General features: G+C 39.7%; 1 protein-coding gene across 3 annotated transcripts in view; it reads right to left on the bottom strand.

Annotated features, from left to right (window-relative positions):
- Positions 1-59: 59 nt before the first annotated feature.
- The window catches only part of ADAL (adenosine deaminase like), a 32,309-nt gene continuing 12,341 nt past the window's right edge, over positions 60-20,027 (bottom strand). The window contains exons 6-11 of one of the 3 annotated variants that reach the window (XM_036258469.1): positions 18,352-18,433; positions 12,988-13,114; positions 11,842-11,922; positions 9,083-9,221; positions 6,718-6,818; positions 64-653 (exon numbers count right to left, since the gene is read on the bottom strand). In XM_036258469.1, coding sequence (XP_036114362.1) covers positions 459-653; positions 6,718-6,818; positions 9,083-9,221; positions 11,842-11,922; positions 12,988-13,114; positions 18,352-18,433 — 725 coding nt within the window. In that variant the 3' untranslated portion in view covers positions 64-458. Of the gene's footprint in view, positions 654-6,662; positions 6,819-9,082; positions 9,222-11,841; positions 11,923-12,987; positions 13,115-18,351; positions 18,434-20,027 lie in introns of all 3 variants that reach the window. The other 2 variants (XM_036258489.1, XM_036258479.1) reach the window with 2 other exon arrangements.

Here is a 20,027-nt window from a genome sequence, read left to right as displayed (position 1 = left end):
ACTTTTCCTGATGAGAAACTACTTTGAATTTCCTGAAGTTTTAAAATTTTATTTAATGTAGCAGTAAGAGTTATTGGGGTGAAGAGAAATAATACACCCTTGGGGATGGAGAGGGTGGGGAGGTTGTAGCAGCAACTGTGAATTTCCTGAAGTTTTGTGATCACTACTAGAAAAGGACTGTTAAGTAAAAATCAGCAGTGAAATGGGAGTTCAGTTAGCAGCAACATTCATGCCCCTTCCTGTAAGCAGCATGCACGTAAGCTATGTAAGACCTGAGTCTGTAAGTCAATTTAAGACATATTTACTGAGCAACCACCATAAGTAAGGTACTGGTGATAAAGTCCATGCAACTTGGCTGCTTATTCTTCAAAGGGAGAGGTGGATGGTTTACTAAGAGGAATATGGCAGAAAGATCTTAGTTGCAACACATACTCAAAAGTAATTCACCTCATTACAGCTTAAAAATGTAACACTTTGGGTTTCAGAAGATTCCACTTCCTCTTCAGTTCAGACTTGGTTCTGTCAGAAGCAAAGATGTAGTCGATGGATTTATAAGACAGATCCCATACCTGAAATGGGGTCAAATTAAAAATTTCTGCTGCCAGCTGGTACTCTTGGGAAAGGTGTGTTGCAAAAACACCCTTATCGTCGGTCTGCCAATATAAGGAAGAAAGTTTCAAAATGAGTAAGGAAATGATTTTTTTAAACAAAACAACAACTTTTGTTTAGTCTATTTTCCTATTTACCGTGTTTCTTTTAAGGGTCTAAACAGAGGCCTATAAATGCAACCATGACTATCTATAACCAAACACTCTTGTTTACCCTTAAAAAACAAACAAACAAACGAAAAACAGCTCTGGCCAGGTGGCTCAGTTGGTTGGACTGTTGTCCCATACACCAAAGGGCTGCGGGTTCGATTCCTGTTAGGGCACACACCTAGGCTGTGGGGTCCATCTGCAGTCGGGGCACATATGGAAAGCAATCGATGTTTCTCTTTCACATCCATGTTTCCCTCTCTTTCTCTCCCTTCCTCTCTCTCTAAAATCAATAAAAACATATCCTCAAGGGTTAGAGAATATATCTGAAGAAATAGTGACAGAAAACTTCCCTAATTTGGTGAAGGAAGAAGGCATTCAAATTCAAGAAGCACAGACAGCCCCAAGTAAGAAGAACCCACACCAAGACACATAGTAATTAAAATGCCAAAAATTAAAGACAGATAATTCTAAAAGCAGCAAGAGATAAGCAACAGGTTACCTACAAAGGAACCCCCATAAGGCTCAGTTGACTTCTCAACAGAAACACTACAGACCAGAAGGGAATGGCATGAAGGAATCAAGGTCATGAAAAACAAGGATCTGAATCCAAGACTACTCTATCCAGCAAGGCTATTATTCAAAATAGAAGGTCAAATAAAGAGCTTCCTAGACAAAAAAAGGCTAAGGGAATACATTAGCACCAAACCAGTACTGCAAGAAATGTTAAAAGGACTGCTGTAATTAGCAGGCGAAATGGGAAGAAAAATAGAACCACACTAAACAAAAATGGCAGTAAATAAGTACATATCAATAATCACCTTAAATGTAAATGGACTGAATGCTCCCATAAAAAGACACAGAGTAGCTGACTGGATAAGAAAGCATGACTCATCTATATGTTGTTTAAAAGAGACCCACCTCACAACAAAAGACTCACATAGGTTGAAAGTGAAGGGATGGAAAAAAATCTTCCAAGCAAACAAAAAGCAAAAAAAAGCTGGGGTAGCAATACTCATATCTGATAACAATAGATTTCAAAATGAAGGCCATAACTAGAGACAAAAAAGGCCACTACATAATATTGAAAGGATCTATCCAACAGGAAGATATAACACTGGTAAACATATATGCACCCAATATAAGAGCACCAAAATATATTAAAAATCTTCTGGAGGACTTCAAAGGAGAAATCGACAGCAATACAATCATAGCAGGGGACTTCAACACCCTGCTGACATCACTGGATAGATCCTCTAGACAAAAAATTAGCAAGGAATCACAGACTCTAAATGAAGCACTAGATCAAATGGATTTAATAGATATCTACAGAGAATTACACCCCAAAACTACAGAATTTACATTCTTCTCAAGTGCACATGGGACATTCTCAAAGATAGGCCACATGTTAGGACACAAACTAAATCTCTACAAGTTCAAGAAGACTGAAATCATATCAAGCATATTCTCAGATCATAATGGCATAAAACTAAAAGTCAATTGCAACAAGAACATACAAAGACATTTGAACACATGGAGGCTAAATAACATGTTATTAAACAATGAATGGGTTACTGAGGACATCAAGGAAGAAATTAAAAACTTCCTGGAAACCAATGAAAATGAACACACAATAGCACAAAATCTATGGGATGCAGCGAAAGCAGTTCTGAGAGGGAAGTTCATAGCACTACAGGCCTACCTCAAGAAACAAGAAAATTTTCTAATAGACTATCTAACCTCACAACTTAAAGAACTAGAAAGCAAACAAAAAGAAAACCCCAGAGCAAGTAGAAGGAAGGATATAGTAAAGATCAGAGCAGAAATAAATGACATAGAGACCAAAAAACAATTCAAAGGATCAATGAAACAAAGAGCTGGGTTTTTGAAAAGATAAGCAAGATTGATGGACCCCCTTAGCTAGACTCACCAAGAAACAAAGAGAGAGAACCCAAATACACAAAATCAGAAATGAAAGAGAAGTAACAACTGACACCACAGAAATACAAAGGATCGTTAACAAATACTATGAACAATTATATGGCAACAAATTCAACAATCTAAGCGAAATGGACAAATTTCTAGAAGCTCATAGTCTCCCAAAACTGGACTGGGAAGAAATAGAAAACTTGAACAGACCAATAACAACTAAGGAGATTGAAGATGTAATCAAGACTCCCAGCAAACAAAAGCCCAGGCCGGGATGGCTTCACAGGGGAGTTTTACCAAACATTCAAAGAAGAACTAACACCCATTCTCCTCAAACTATTTCAAAAAAATTCAAGATGAAGGAAGACTTCCAAACTCGTTTTATGAGGCCAGCATAATTCTAATTCCAAAACCAGAAAAAGACACTACAAAGAAAGAAAACTACAGACCAATATCCCTGATGAATGTAGATGCCAAAATTCTTAACAAAATACTAGCAAATTGGATCCAGTAATACAGCAAAAAAATTATTCACCTTGACCAAGTGGGATTCATCCCAAGGATGCAAGGCTGGTACAATATTCACAAAGCATAAATGTGATATACCACATAAATAAAATGAAGGATAAAAACGACATGATCATATCAATAGACGCTAAAAAACATTTGACAAAATCCAGCACCCATTTCTAATAAAAACGCTCAGTAATGTGGGAATAGAGGGATCATATCTCGGCATAATAAAGGCCATATATGAAAGACCTACAGCCAACATCATACTTAATGGGAAAAAAACTAAAAGCATTTCCCTTAAGAGCAGGAACAAGACCGTGGCGCCCACTTTCGCCACTCTTATTTAACATAGTACTGGAAGTCTTAGCCACAGCAATCAGACGTGAAGAAAACATAAAAGGGATCCAAATTGTAAAGGAGGAAGTGAAACTGTCATTATTCACAGATGACGTGATATTATACATAGAAAATCCTAAAGACTCCATCAAAAATCTACTAGACTTGCCCTGGCCAGTTTGGCTCAGTGGTTAAAGCGTTGGCCTGTGGTCCGGAGAGACCCGGGTTCGGTTCCCGCTAAGGGCACGTACTTCGGTTGCAGTTTGTCCCTGGCCCTGGTTGGTTGTGCGGGTGGCAGCCACCCGATGTGTCCCTTCACGTCGATGTTTCTCTCTCTCTCTCTCCCTTCCTCTCTCTCCCTCCCACTCTATCTGTACAAAAAATGGAAAAATATCCTTGGGTGAAGATAAAAAAAAAAAAAATCTACTAGACTTACATGAATTTGGCAAAGTAGCAGGATACAAAATTAATGTCAAGAAATTGACGGCATTCTTTTTTTTTTATCCTCACCCAAGGACATTTTTCCATTTTTTGTTCAGATAGAGTGAAAGGGAGAGGGCGGACAGAGAGAGAAACATCAACATGAAAGGGACTCATCAAATGGCTGCCACCCACATGACCCAACAAGGGCCAAGGGCAAACTGCAACCGAGGTACGTGTCCTTAGCGGGAACCGAACCTGGGTCTCTCTGGACTGCAGGCCGACGCTCTAACTGCTGAGCCAAACCGGCCAGGGCTGATGGCATTCTTATACACCAATGATGAAGTCACAGAAAGAGAAACTAAAAACACAATCCCATTTACCATCACAGCAAAAAAATTAAGATACCTAGGAATAAACTTAACCAAAGAAGTAAAGGATCTATTTGCAGAAAACTTTAGGACATTGAAAAAAGAAATAGAAAAAGATAGCCCTGGCCGGTTTGTATCAGCGGTTGGAGTGTCAGCCTGCGGTCCAGAGAGACCCAGGTTCAGTTCCCGCTAAGGGCATGTATCTCAGTTGCAGTTTGTCCCCGGTCTTAGTTGGGTCATGTGGTGGCAGCCATTTGATGTGTCCCTTTTACGTCAATGTTTCTCTCTCTCTCTCTTCCTCTCTTTCCTTCCCACTCTATCGAAACAAAAAATGGAAAAATGTCCTCGGGTGAGGACAAAAAAAAAAAAACAAATAGAGGAAGATAAAAAAAGTGGAAGCACATGCCTTGTTCATGGATTGGAAGAATTAACATCATTAAAATGTCCATATTACCCAAAGCAATCTACAGATTCAATGCAATCCCCATCAAAATACCAAAGATATATTTCATAGGACTATAACAAATATTTCAAAAGTTCATATGGAACCAAAAAAGACCCTGAATAGCCACAGCAATCTTGAAAAAGAAGGACAACATAGGTGGGATCACAATACAGATAATAGGTTATACTACAGAGCTACTGTAATCAAAACAGCCTGGTACTGGCACAAGAACAGGCATATAGACCAGTGAAACAGAAGAGCGAACCCAGAAATGGACCCAAGACATTATGCTCAATTAATATTTGACAAGATGGCAAGAGCATACAGTGGAGTCAAGACAGCCTCTTTAATAAATGGTGTTGGAAAAATTGAACAGCTACATGAAAAAAAATGAAACTAGACCATCAACTTACACCATACACAAGAATAAACTCAAAATGGATAAAAGATTTAAATGTGGCCCGTGAATCCATAAAAATCCTAGAAGAAAATGTAGGCAACAAAATTTCGGACATCACATGCAGAAGAATTTTCACTGATACATCACCTAAGGCAACAGAAACAAAAGAAAAAATGAACACATGGGACTACATCAAACTAAGAAGCTTCTGCAGAGCAAAAGAAACAACCATCAAAATGGAAAGGGAACCCACTATATGGGAGACCATAATTGCCAGTGATATATCAGATAAGGGGTTAATTTCCAAAATATAGAGTGCTCATATAACTCAACAAAAGAAAGACAAAGAACTCAATTAAAAAATGGGCAGAGGAACTAAATAGACACCTCTCCAAAAAGGACATACAAATGGCTAAGAGACATATGAAGAAATGCTCAACATCACTAATCATCAGAGAGATGCAAATTAAAACAATGAGGTATCACCTCATACCTGTCAGAATGGCCACCAACAACAAATCATCAAACAAGCGTTGGTGAGGGTGTGCAGAAAAGGGGACTCTAGTACACTGCTGGTGGGAATGCAGACTGGTACAGCCACTATGGAAAATAATATGGTGTTGCCTCAAACAATTAAAAATTGAATTGCCATTTGACCCAGTGATCCCACTTCTAGGAATATACTCTAAGAAGCCTGAAACATCAATCAGAAAGAATATATGTACCCCCATATTCATAGCAATACTATTTACAATCGCCAAGATCTGGAAACAGCCCAAGTGTCCATCAGTAGATGAATGGATAAAAAAGCAGTGGTACATATACACAATGGAGTACTATGCAGCTGTAAGAAAGAAAGGACCTGGAGAGTACTATCCTAAGCAGAGAAAGAAATATCACATGATCTCACTTATTTGTGGAATATAATGAACATAACAGTCTGAGGAACAGGGTAGACCCAGAGATGTGGAGGTAGGGTACAGACTGACAACCCTCAGAAGAGGGAGTGGAGGGAGAGAAGAGATAAACTACAGAACTTATATGCATGTACCCATAACTGATGGACATGGACAACAAAGCTGGGGACAGGATAAGGGGGTTGGGGAGGAAGGTGTCAATGGGGAAAAAAAGGAGAAACATTTGTAACAAAAATAAATTAATAAAAAAATAATAATAATTAAAAAAACAAAACAAAACAGCAGTGCTCTAATCATGGCTGCATATTAAAATCACCTAAGGAACTTTTAAACCATATCTGTGCTCAGGACTCTCCCCAGATCATATAAAGCAGAATCTCAAGGAATGGGTGTTGGGCATCACTATTTTTTTTTTAAATGTTCCCCTAGATACCATCCAGGACTTTTTCCCTTACAGCCAAACCACAGTTACTCTAACCCTTTGCAGCCTCTAAGGCCCCAGTCCCCTCACTCCTCTATTTGGGCAGTATTACCCTCAGGCATGCAAGGGAGTCAGCTAGGTAGTGAATGTCTCACCTAATGCAACTCAGGGACTAAAAAGGAGCAAAATACTTCACACAAAACACCTTACACAGATCACAGAAGGATGGGCAATGCTGTACCAGAATCCAAAATGATGCTGGTCATAAGATGGAACTGTCCGACTTTTGATGTTTGAGGTCAAACAGAGTTCTACATGAAAAGGAGGGAAAAGCCTTTTATTAAAAGCAGATTAGCAGATCGGGAGGAGGGTGTCAATGGGGGGAAAAGGAGAAACATCTGTAACAAAAATAAATTAATAAAAATAATTTTTAAAAAAAGCAGATTAGTAGGCTCATTCATTAAGTAGATACATGGAAAATCTTTCTAAACTATGCTAATTTTTAGTAGTTCACTATTTTACAAAATTGACCTTTTCTTGCCCTGTCTGGTGTGACTTAGTTGGCTGGGTATCGTCCAGTGCACTGCAAGGTTGCTGGTTTGATTCCCACTCAGGGCACATGCCCTGGTTGCCAGTTCTATCCCCAGTAAGGGGTGTGCAGGAGGCAGCCGAATGATGTTTCACTCTCACATCGATGTTTCTCTCTCTAAAAAAATCAATAAAGATATACTTTTTTAAAATTGACCTTTTCTTATGTGTGGAAATTTGTAATTCAAACAGTGTGCGGAAAATATGTGCAACTTATGGCAGCAACCGTGCCAGGCAGGGAATTAATATCCCCTTCACAGCCATGTGCTTCCCCTTCCTTTTACCAAAATGGAGAGGAAAGAGGAGGATATAAAGAAGAAGCCAGAGACTTATCTGAAGGGTTGCTACACTTCTCCTTGGTCTTAAAGTGAAGGCTAAAATAAAAGTAAGATAATAGCAGCACTGCTTGAGGGTCACAGATTATAAGAAGCCAAGAGCAGAAATAGCACCTTTTCCATGGCTTCAAAGGATACCCCTAACACCTCGTTTATTCTTTTTTTTTTTTTTTTTTTGGTACGTGCCCCTAGAGGGAACCGAACCTGAAACTGTCTGGTCTGCAGGCTGATGCTCCAACTGCTGAGCCAAACTGGCCAGGGGACCTCCTTTATTCAGACAACCATCCTGCTGCAAGTAAGTCCATCTTAAGAATGACTTCTATTAATACATTCCTGCCTTGAAACACTGTTCCAGGTTCCCCAGGCACAGTAAAATACTTCACTGACTTGATGGATGGCTTCTGCTCCCTTGGGTAAGGCAGTCTCAACATAGGGCCACTCATTCCAAGGGAGGGCAAACCCAACCTGCCCCCTCACTGTGCTGAGAGCAGAGCTGAACCACCACCACAAGATCTCTACCACTATGGTTTCCATTTTATCTACTTTAGTTGATGGTTAAAAATGTCCTCAGTAGCCCTGGCCGGTTTTGCTCAGCGGTTAGAGCGTTGGCCTGCGGTCTGGAGAGACCTGGGTTCGGTTCCCGCTAAGGTCATGTACCTCGGTTGCAGTTTGTCCCCGGCCCTGGTTGGGTTGTGCGGGTGGCAACCACTCGATGTGTCCCTTTCACGTCGATGTTTTTCTCTCTCTCTCTCTCTCTCCCCATCCCACTCTATCTGAACAAAATATCGAAAAATGTCCTCGGGTGAGGATTAAAAAAAAAAAAAATGTCCTCAGTAAAAAGAAAAAAAACCTCACCCCTTATGAATTGCTAAAAAGTCTATAGTTTAAAAAAAAATGCATACCCACACAAGTATTTTTACAAATTGGTAAATTGTAAATTCAGTGAATTCATTTCAGTAAAATGGATTTCAGTCCATTGCTTCTTTCCCTCTTCAGAAAGGCCTTCCTTGATCATCCAACCCAAAGTGGTTATCTCATCAGCCTGTTTAACTTTCTTTAAAGAACTTAACACTGATATTTTCCTGTGTATTTGTTTACTGTCTCTCTTACTTCTACTAGAATATAAGTTCCTTGAGAAAGCAAGCTTATTTGTTTTATTTACTGCTGTATTCCCAGCAATTTGAAAAGCGATTGGAACAGGTAGGCACTTCATAAATATATGCTGTTAAACAGCTCCACATGTAGACTAACTATGTAATGGTCAACAGACATATAATATACTTTGAATTTTACAAAATTTTTAATTTTTAAATAAATGTTATACATTTTCATAACATGTTAATTTGGTTAAAGTCATTTCAAAATGCTAGATGCCCCTTATTCCTTCAATATAACACTGAGCTCCATCCAGGAACTGGGGAATGTAACAATGAATAAAACAGAGCAGAGCCCTGTTCTCATGGACCTTATATTCTAACGGGAGCTAAAACTTTGTGTTACTTAAATGAGGCTCAGAGAGCACATAGACCGTACATCTTTTACTTTCTAAATGGTATTTATATATTTAGAACAAAACTTCTCTATATATGGGTTGCAATCTAGGAGCTGGGGGTGGAAGGGACAGAGGGTTGTCTGAAGCCCCTAAGCCTTACCCAGCGGTATCTGATGTTTCTTCACAAAGTCCACCAGATCCAAGGATCCTCCCTCAGAGGAGTTGAGAAATGTCCCATGCCCGATTCTGTCAGGAAGCAGATCCAGGAGTACTTGTGTTTCTTTTTTGGAACTTGGAATCTCAAAAAGGGAGAGAGGGAGCATCAATAACCTCTTTCAGTGGTTCTTAAAAGTGCTTTTTCTATAGCCAGGTGCACTCTGTCCCTGAGAAGGTTAATGCAGGCATTCTGGAAAGTTGAACTACTTATACCTTCCCAGCTCTCTTCTTTGCCTATTATCTTCCCATTCATTTCCCAATATTCTAGATTCATTTCCATGATAATAATAATTATGTCCAATAATAATAATAAACACTTATTAAGGACCTTTGTGCCTTTTTACATAAAATTTCCTTTAAACTTCATAAGAATCTTGCAAAATATTAAGATGAAGAAATTAAAGCTCAGAAAGAATAATTTTCAAAAACAAAATTCCAGCCCAGGCCAGTTTGGCTCAGCGGTTGGAGAGTCGGCCTGCGGTCCCAAGAGACCCGGGTTCAGTTCCCGCTAAGGGCATGTTGCGGTTTGTCCCCGGTCCTGGTTGGTCGTGCAGATGGCAGCCACTCGATGTGTCCCTTTCATGTCGATGTTTCTCTTTCTCTCTCTCTCGCTCTCTCTGTTCCTCTCTCTCCCTCACTCTACCTGAACAAAAAATGGAAAAAAGTCCTCGGGTGAGGATAAAAAAAAAAAAATTCCACAACTCCATGTGTATATGTATTTTGTGTTGTGTATGTGTGTTCATATATATTAGAAAAAGGTTTGGAAAAAAATAAACACAAAACTGTTTACAGGATCAACTTGAGAGCACAACTGAAAAGGGAAGGAGACTTCATTTTTTATTTTTTCCTTCTACATTCTAGTTCTCTACACTTGGATTTTTTCCAGATACATATAACTTTTGTAGTTAAAAATATAATAGATTTAAACAAAAGGTGTCCAATGTCATAGATTTAGTGAATGACAGAAAGGGTGAAATCTGGCTCCATGTGACTCCAGGGCCCAGACTTGACAAGGCTAGCTCCATACACACCACAACTACCATGAAAATGTCTAGTTGTAGTCTTTATCTCCCAATAGCCTAAAAGACAAATCACAATAACATGTTGAAACGAAGTATTTTATATTCAATGGATCAAGCAAGAAATGCAACAGAAACTAGGGTAAAAAGCTTGGATGCTGTGACCCAAGACCAAAGGTAACTGGTTACAGTTACACGTGCTGGCTGTTTCATTATATTGACTAATTGCTTCGATCAGGTATCAGGTCAGCTAGATGGTGTCCTAAGAGTGAAAGTCCTTTTTGATCACAGTGTGGAAATACAGAACCTAGATTTTTTAAGTTCTGCCACTAGATAACTGACCCTTTACTTGTTGACATGAAAACCACCAGTAATGACAAGAAGCTCCAATTTTTTCCTTAATCTTTAAATTATGATGCTACTCAACCTTTATACATTACCCCATCTAATACTCAAGATAACCCCATGAAGATAAATAGACTAAGTATTATTTCTTGCATTTAAGAAACAAATCCAGCCCTGGACAGTTTGCTCAATGGTTAGAGCATTGGCCCTCAGACCAAAGGGTCTGGGGTTCAACTCCCCATCAAGGGTACATACCTGGTTGCATGTTCAATCCCTGGCCCCAGTAAGGGTCGTGCAGGAGGCAACCAATCAATGTGTCTCTCTCACATTGATGTTTCTGTCTCTCCCTCTCACTCTATCTAACAATCAATGGAAAAATACCATTGGGTGAAGATTAACAACAACAAAAAAAGAAGCAAATCCAGCCCTGGCCAGTTTGGCTCAGTGGTTAGAGCATTGGCCTGCGGTCTGGAGAGACCCAGGTTCAGTTTCCACTAAGGGCATGTACCTCGGTTGCAGTTTGTCCCTGACCCTCATTGGGTCATGTGGGTGGCAACCACTCGATGTGTCCCTTTCAGGTTGATGTTTCTCTCTCTCTCTCCCCCTCCCACTCTATCTGAACAAAATATCAAAAAATGTCCTCGGGTGAGGATAAAGAAAAAACAAAACAAATCCAAACTCTACTTGTATATATTATATATTATATAGCTTTCTGTATGTTAAAAAAAAAGAATATTAAGAAATAAACCATCTGTAAAATGGGGGAAAGTGCAATAAAGTCTCTTGTTTGCCTCACAGGGATGTGCTTAGAAAGTGACTGTTCTCCAGCCATTATCTGTTACTTTCTCATGCTGCCAAGGAGCTAGGGACTGATGAAGGGCACCTGATCTCCCTACTAAAATGGTGATGAGCTATTTTCTTTCTTGCCAGTGCATGTGATACATTCAGGTCCCTTGCCCTACGAGGACAAGTGAGATGAACTGGTGCTTCTCTCAATGTCAGCTTGCCAATGATAGGGTCAATGATGGAAGTACACGCATTTTCTCTAGCAAGATGTCATTAAGATGTTTTTAAAGACATAGCTGTACTAGAAGTCAACAGCCATTATCCCAGGAACCACAAAAACAAAAACAAATATAAGGGACTAAAACAAGTCATACCTTTATCATTATAATTTATGTTAAAAATATTTCTGCTCTCCCCTACACCACCCCCCCCCCCCCCCCCCCCCCGTCTAAAAATGTTTTTCCAAGCCAGGTATGTTTTTAGCCATTTAAACATGATTATTATTTTCCATTGTGATCTATCCTCTCCAGCCTAATTTTACAATTTTATTTACCTCTGAAAGATGCAATGCCAACTTCAGACCTGCTTTTTTTGCTTCTAAAAGAGGTTCCAAAAAATCTTTTGCTTGTCCTGCCTTGAAGATAAAATTAAAACGAGGATACATGAGAATGCTGGGAAAACTGGGGAACTGGGTCCTCTGTCCCAATAAAAAAAGGAATAAAATAATGGCAGAAAAATATGGCAGATTGATTCATTTGTACATTTTGTTTATAAGGCACCTACAATGTGCCATACACCTTGGGGAATGCAAAGCTGGCAGAGACAAAGTCGCTGCCCTCAAGAATCTTAAGTATCAGTGACCCTGAGGTCAATTAGCTAAGCTACATAGCAGTCAACAAATTTTATTTCTGGAAGGGTATCTAGTGCTAACAAAGAACCCTCACCTGATTCAGGAACCCACATAATTACTAAAGAAAGCTTCTATCAAATGGATGGATGAAACAACAGCAGAACAGACCAAATTTAGACAAAGCCAAAAGAACCAGTTTCATGGGACTAATTCGTGGCTTTCTAAGGGCAATCCCCAAACCCTCCCCTCCGCCCACTCCCAGGGACATTTGGCAATGTCTAGAAATAGTTTTGGGTGTCACAACTGGGAGAGTGCTATTGGCATCTAGGGGACAGAGGCCAGGAATACTGCTAAACACCCTACAATGCACAGGATAGTCCCCATAACAAAAAATTATTTGGCCCAAAATGCCAACAGAGCCACAGATGTGACATCCTGCTTGAGTATGACATTCACGAAACTCTAGGTCAGCCTTTCTCAACTGAGGCTTCTATGAGGTAATTAAGCTCTAGCCATAATTAAGCATTAGACATCCACTGTATATAATGAAATAACTTCTCTTCTATGTATGTAGAATGGAACTAGCTGTGTACCATCTTTAGAAGAATGGAGAAAATAATCATATTGTCATGCAACTCTTTTTTTCTTTTTTATGGGTCTTAATTCTTTCACAGAATGCTGGTTGAGAACAGTTGCTGTAGACATTCTGGTTATCCAGGGCAGAACAGGGTTTCATCCACACAGAGTCTGTTGGCCTTCTGGAGAATGCAGGGTGCTTCAAGCTAATGCTTATCCCACAAACTAATTTGACCTTTTAGAAATAAAATGTATTTAGGAAAAATAACTTACTGTAGGGTCTCCACTGAGGTCAAGGCCAAGAACTGTATCTTCGGTTGAAAGTAAGAATTCTTCAGCAAGTTTAACAGTCTCCTTGGCCACTAAAGGGCCACCTCTTCTGTCGATTGATATCAAATATCTTTAACATAAGAAAAACACAGTTGAAAACAAGTATGATAAAAAAGACAACTCTTGAGTACGGCCAGAGAGCTATGGTAGTACGGTACATCGTACTATAGGAAATGTATAGCCTAACTGACATAACATCTTACTTTGCCAGGGGAAATGAGACATAACTTTCTAAATAGCACCAAATACCTAGTTAGTGTTCAAATTTCTAAGTGTCTAACCTTTTTTTGTTCAAATATTTGTTTTTTACAGTTTGTTCAATTGAGAATCCAATTAAAGGTTCACACATTGTACCAGTCAATGTGTTTCAAGTATCTTTTAATCTATAGCCACTCCCTTCACTCCCGACCCTCAACCATACTTCTTACATTTATATGTTGAAGAAACTAGGTCATTTGTCCTATAAGGTTTCCCACAGTCTGGGTTTTGCTGCTTGAATCCCTGTTACTAACATGTTCTCCTGTATTTCCTATAATGGACACGAGATTTAATCTAGAGGCATAAGATCAGATTCAATTTTCTGGCATGAGTCATTTCATAGGTGGTGATGTGTTCTTTCATCAGCAGGCTTAGATCCACTATTTCATAAGGGTTACAAAATTGGTAATAGTCTTTAAAAAATTTTTTTTTCCCTTAATTGATTTTAGAGAGAGAAAAAGGGAGAGATAGAAACATTGATGAGAGAACATCAGTTGGTCGCCTTCTGTATGCCCCCTACTGGGGATTTGGCCCACAATCTGGGCATGTGCCCTGACTGGGAATTGAACCAACGACCTCTTGGTGCATGCATTGACGCTCAACCACTGAGCCATACCACTGGGTACAAAGTTGGTAACATTCTAATTCTAACATGTATCCAATAGCTGATACACACATTAGCTGGAATTCTACAAGAAATCTAATACTCTGTTAATATTGTGTAATTTTCCTCTAGTAAAAAAATTCCTTCAGCATTTATTTATTTATAGAATTTGGATCAACTGTATATAAAATGCAGTGTCTTTTTTTTTTCAGTTAACAATTTCTTCTGCCATTAAATATTTTAGAAACAATATACATCATATGAATATAACAATGTAATTGTCCTCTGACTGCTGGGCATTTTAGGATGTTTTCTACTTTTTGTTATAAATAACACTACAATGAAGAATCTTACTCATAAATCAATCTATTTCCTTAGGATACATTTCTAAAAGAGAATTACTGGGTCAGAGGGTAAACTGGTTTTATAGACCGTTTTTTATTTTTGTTTTTGCATTCATTTTCAGATAGAGCGAGAGGGAGAGAGGGAAGAAGAGAAAGAGAGAAACATCAATGTGAGAGAGACACATCGAGTGGTCACCACCCACACGACCCCAACCGGGGCCAGGGACAAACTGCAACTGAGGTATGTGCCCTTAGTGGGAACCGAATCCGGGACTCTCTGGTCCACGGCCGATGCTCTAACAGCTGAACCAAACTGGCCAGGGCTATTTTTATAGATCTTAGTACATACTGCTCTATAGAAAGATTTTATTAATTGTATATGTTCACCAACAGTCTAAGTTCACAAACACTGGTTATTACCCTTTTTGGTGGTGGTGGGGGATGGGGTTTGAAATGGTATTGCAATATATATATTTTTAATCTTTATTGTTGAATGTATTACAGACGTTCCTCATTTTTCTCATATTGACCTCCTCCTCCCCACTCCTGCCCCCCTCCTGCCTTTCCCCACACTGTTGTCTGTGTCCATTGGTTATGAATATATACACATAAGTTATTTGGTTTATTTCTTCCCACCCCACCCCTCCCTTCCCTTTGAGATTTGTCAGTCTAACAACCAATTTGTACTTCTTAATCCCTTCACCTTTTCACCCATTCCCCCAAATCCCCTCCCATCTGGCAACCAACAAAATGTTCTCTGTATCTATGAGAATATTTCTGTTCTGCTTGTTCATTTCATTTATAGATTCAATTGTGGATAAATATGTATTCATTGCCATTTTGTTTGTTCATATTTTTTATCTTTTTCTTCACGAAGACTCTTCAACATTTCATATAATAATGGTTTGGTGGTGATGAACTCCTTTAGCTTTTCCTTGTCTGGGAAACTCTTTCTATGGCCATCGATTCTAAATGACAGCTTTGCAGGATAGAGTAATCTTGGTTGTAGGTTCTTGCTTTTCATCACTCTGAATATTTCTTGCCACTCCCTTCTGGCCTGCAAAGTTTCTTTTGAGAAATCAGCTGACAGCCTTATGGGAACTCCCTTGTAGGTAACTAACTGCTTTTCTCTTGCTGCTTTTAAGATTCTTTGTCTTGAACCTTTTGCATTTTAATGATGATGTGTCTTGGTATGGGCCTGTTGGGGTTCATCTTGTTTGGGACGCTCTGTGCTTCCTGGACTTGTATGTCTGTTTCCTTCACCAAGTTAGGGAAGTTTTCTGCCATTATTGTTCCAAATAGATTTTTGATTTCTTGTTCTCTCCCTTCTCTTTCTGGCATCCCTAAGATGCGAATGTTGGCATGCTTGAAGTTGTCCCAGAGGCTCCTTACACTATCCTCATTTTGGGGGATTCTTTTTGCTGTTCTGATTGGGTGTTTTTTGCTTCCTTATATTCCAAATCAATGGTTTGCTTCTTGGCTTTACCTACTCTACTACTGAATCTGTGTAAATTATTATTATTATTATTATTATTTTTATCCTCACCCGAGGACATTTTTCCACTTTTTGTTCAGACAGAGTGGGAGGGAGAGAGAGGAAGAGAGAGAGAAACATTGACATCAAGTGGCTGCCTCCCGCACAACCCAACCAGGGCCAGGGACAACTGCAACTGAGGTACGTGCCCTTAGCAGGAACCAAACCCAAGCCTCTCTGGACCGACCCTCTAACCGCTAAGCCAAACCGGCCAGGGCGTGTGTAAATTATTCTTAATTTCAGTTAGTGCCTCCTTCATTTTCTGACTGTACATCCTTCATTTCTGACCGGTGCTTTTTTATGCTCTTGAGGCCCTCATTAATTCATTTAAGTTCTCACTAAGTTCATTAAGCATCCTTATAAGCAGTGTCTTGAACTCTGCATCTGTTAGGTTGCTTACCTCCATTTCCTTAGTTGTTTTTTTTTTGGTATGTGCCCCTAGTGGGAACCAAACCCGGAACTCTCTGGTCCGCAGGCCAATGCTCCAACCACTGAGTCAAACTGGCCAGGGCTCACTTGGTTCTTTTCCTGGAGTTTTGTTCTGTTCTTTCATTTGGGACCTGTTTCTTTGTCCTCATTTTGGCTGCCTCACTGTGTTTTTATGTATTACTTAACGAGAGGTATGGGGCTAGCTGAGACCAGATGTTGCTTGTTTGAAAGAATTTAGGAAAACCTGAAGCAGGATCCAAGACAGGCCAATCCTATGGTGAAGCAACTGGCAACAGCTTGGGTGGGCCTGAAAGTTGGGTGGGGCAGAGCCTCAGGGAATCACCAGGGCAGGGCAAACAGTGCGAGCCAAGTTACTGGAGTCCCAGATATGGCAGCTGTCTGACACCAAGGAAGGGCTCACCAAAGGAACAAAGGCCTCTGACAACAGAGGAAGCTGCCTCTCCAGCCCTCACTCCAATGCCAAACAACTCAGTTCTTCCCTATATGTCTCTAATGCCTTTCAAGCTGCTTCCCTACGCTGGAGCCTGGAGGGAGTGAGTTCGAGTAAGTCCATGTGCAGGCCTTTAAAGAGGAGCTCCCATAGTTGCAGCCTCCATCAGCCTCAGTTTCCACTGGATTTACAGCCAGAAGTGATGGGGATTCTCTTCCTGGCACTGAAACCCTGAGCTGGGTGCCTGGTGTGGGATGGGAACCCTTCAGTCCTCAGGGAGGACCTTCCCAACTGAGGTGTCCTTCTGATTTTTATCCGCCACACGTGGGTGAGGGACCAGCCCATGTGCCTCTGTCCTTCCTACCAGTCTCGATGTGGCTGCTGCTTTAATTCCGTAGTTGTAGGGCTTCCATTCAGCGCGATTTCAGGTGGTTTTGAATGATGGTTGTTCTGTAGTTTAGTTGTAACTTTGATGTGGTTGTGGGAGAACGAGATACCGCGTTTACCTATGTTGCCATCTTGACCAGAAGATTGTCCTGCAATATTTCTTTTTAAAATTATATGATTAGTGAGGTTAAACAGTTTTCTATACATTTAATGGCCATTTATATGTCTTCTTTTCTGAATTCTCTTAGCTTTTGGGTGGTTTTTTATTTTTATTTTTAAAATATTTTTTCTTTATTGATTTTTAGAGAGAGAGGAAAGGAGAGAGAGAGAAACACTGATGAGCGAGAACATCGACTGGCCACCTCCTGCATGCCCCACACTGGGGACAGGGCCCACAACCTGGGCATGTGCCTTGACTGGGAATCAAACTGGTGACCTCTTGGTGTATGGGTCAATGCTCAACCACTGAGCCATACCAGCTGGGCTTGGGTGGTTTTTTAAAATTGAGGTATTCATCTAGTTAAGGTTAATTTTGAGAGATTTTATAGCCAGAAACACTACAGCTAGCTTTCTTTCTTCAAGGACCGATTGAGATCTGACTATGTGCTAGTTCTGTTCTAAGTACTGGATGTGTAGTAGTGAATCAAAAGACAAGATCTGTGGCCTCACTGAATTTACACTCTAGTGGGTGGGCATATATACACAAATAAAACAAGATAATTTCTGATCTATTTAAAAAGTCTGCCAAAAAGGAAATAAATGGAGTGACTAGAGGATTTGGGGAGTACCTTAGATAAAGTGGTCAAGAAAGGCCCCCCCTTCAGGAAGTGACAGCTCAACTGAGACCTGAATAATGAGAAGATACCAGCCATCCAAGGATATGGTGAAAGTTGTGGTCTAAGCAAAAGTTACAAGAAGTACAAAGTGCTGAGGTGGGATAGTCTTGGCCTATTAGGTGAACAGAGACACTACAGGGCAATAATTAACAATAAAGTAAGAGAGGCAGCCACATCATGTGCCATCTTGGAGGCCAAAGTCAGAAGGTCTAGATTTTAGCTGAAGAGCAATAGAAAGCCATACTTTACTACAGCAACAGTACTCAGAATTTTACTGCCACATGAATAAATTCAGAATTGCATTCTCAACATTAAAGAATAGAGTTCTTGACTGTTTTTTCTATAAGATAAAAATCAGTTATTGGTTGAATCATAAAAATTAATAATACCCATGGTCAAAGCAGTAAAATTTTCACACATTCTAGATGTTTAAATGGTGACCACTAAGGTACAATGCTTCTTACCTAACATTGATGTCTAAGTTTTCTTGTTTAGACTGTTTTATACCCTCAAGTACAGATTCCACATAAGTTTTTTCAGTCATTCCTGGAAAGGACACAAAGAAAACATGTTAAAGAGATCAACTATTTCATCCTTCCACATTAACATCCCTATGTGAACAATTACATTTTCACTTTATGTTGTGATAAAAGCATGGTTAAAGATGAATAAAAACAGGGCCCTTAGGTATATATTTTAGTAAATACTAATTGAACTTTAATAAATTTGGGGAAAAATGAATTATTACAAAAATAAAATTTAAAAAAGGCATATAAAATACAAGCCAATTAAAAAATTATCCTTATATTCAGCCAGTATGGCTCAGTGGCTGAGCATTGACCCACGCAACAAGAAGGTGCAGGTTCAATTCCCAGTCAGGGCACATGCCCAGGCTGTGGGCCCAATCCCCAATGAGGGCATGCAGGAGGCAAACAACTGATGTTCACTCTCATCAATGTTTCTATCTCTCTTTCCCTCACCATTCCTCTCTCTCGAAAATAAAGGAAAAAAAAAATTCTCAAATTCAACCGACATAAAATTACTCTCACAAATTGCTATGAAAATATTTTAATGTTCTAACAAAACAAGAACAACCACGAGCCCTTTTCTAAAGCCTGTCTTGAAAAGATATTTTCTTGCCCTAGCTGGTTAGTCTCAGTAGTTAGAGTGTCAGCCTGAGGACCAATGAGTTGCGAGTTCGATTCTGGTCAAGGGCATGTACCTTGGTTGCAATTCGCCCCCAGCCCTGGTTGGGGTTGTGCAGGAGGCAGCCACTCGATGTGTCTCTTTCACATCGATGTTTCTCTCTTTCTCTCTGTTCCTCTCTCTCCCTCCCACTCTATCTGAACAAAAAATGAAGATATATCCTCAGGTGAGGATTAAAAAAAAAAAATTATTTCCTATTTCCATCTGACTTAATTCAATAAATATTTATTTTTTAAAAAATGCTATTTTCTTTTCTTTTTTTTATCCTCACCTGAGGATATTTTTCCATTTTTTGTACAGATAGAGTGGTAGGGAGAGAGAGGAAGGGAGAGAGAGAAAGAAACATCGACGTGAAGGGACACATCGAGTGGCTGCCACCCGCACGACCAACCAGGGCCGGGGACAAACTGCAACCGAAGTACGTGCCCTTAGCGGGAACCGAACCTGGGTCTCTCCGGACCGCAGGCCAACGCTCTAACCGCTGAGCCAAACTGGCCAGGGCGCTATTTTCTTTTTCTCTGTTAGCAGAATGTTTTCCTGATGGTCCAGAAAAGAATCCTCTCTTGAGTTCCTTTCTCCTCTATTCTGCTCAGACTCCATGTTACTCATCCAGGGCACTAGAGATGTTCTTCAAGTTTGGGTACTTAAGTTCTCCTCTTTTGGGGGGGCTCTGGAAGAACACTCTCCAGAACAACCTCTTCTAAAATACTCTCATACCCCAATTCAAAAATGCTTACTTTTTTGGTAGGAAATCTCTAGTAAAGTACAGGAAATAATAAAGAAGAAAAATAAAATTAACATATAATCCCACTACTCAAAGGTAACCACTGTCTTTGTTTTCCTAAAACATACATATACATACTTCTAAGCATACGTATATACATATAAACAAATATATTCTAAATATACATACATATAAATATACACATATAAG

This window comes from Molossus molossus, unplaced genomic scaffold, assembly GCF_014108415.1.
Source record: "Molossus molossus isolate mMolMol1 unplaced genomic scaffold, mMolMol1.p scaffold_m16_p_1, whole genome shotgun sequence".
NCBI lineage: Eukaryota > Metazoa > Chordata > Mammalia > Chiroptera > Molossidae > Molossus > Molossus molossus.
The sequence above is the reverse complement of the archived record's forward strand: the minus strand, read 5'-3'. Positions and strand labels throughout refer to the sequence as shown.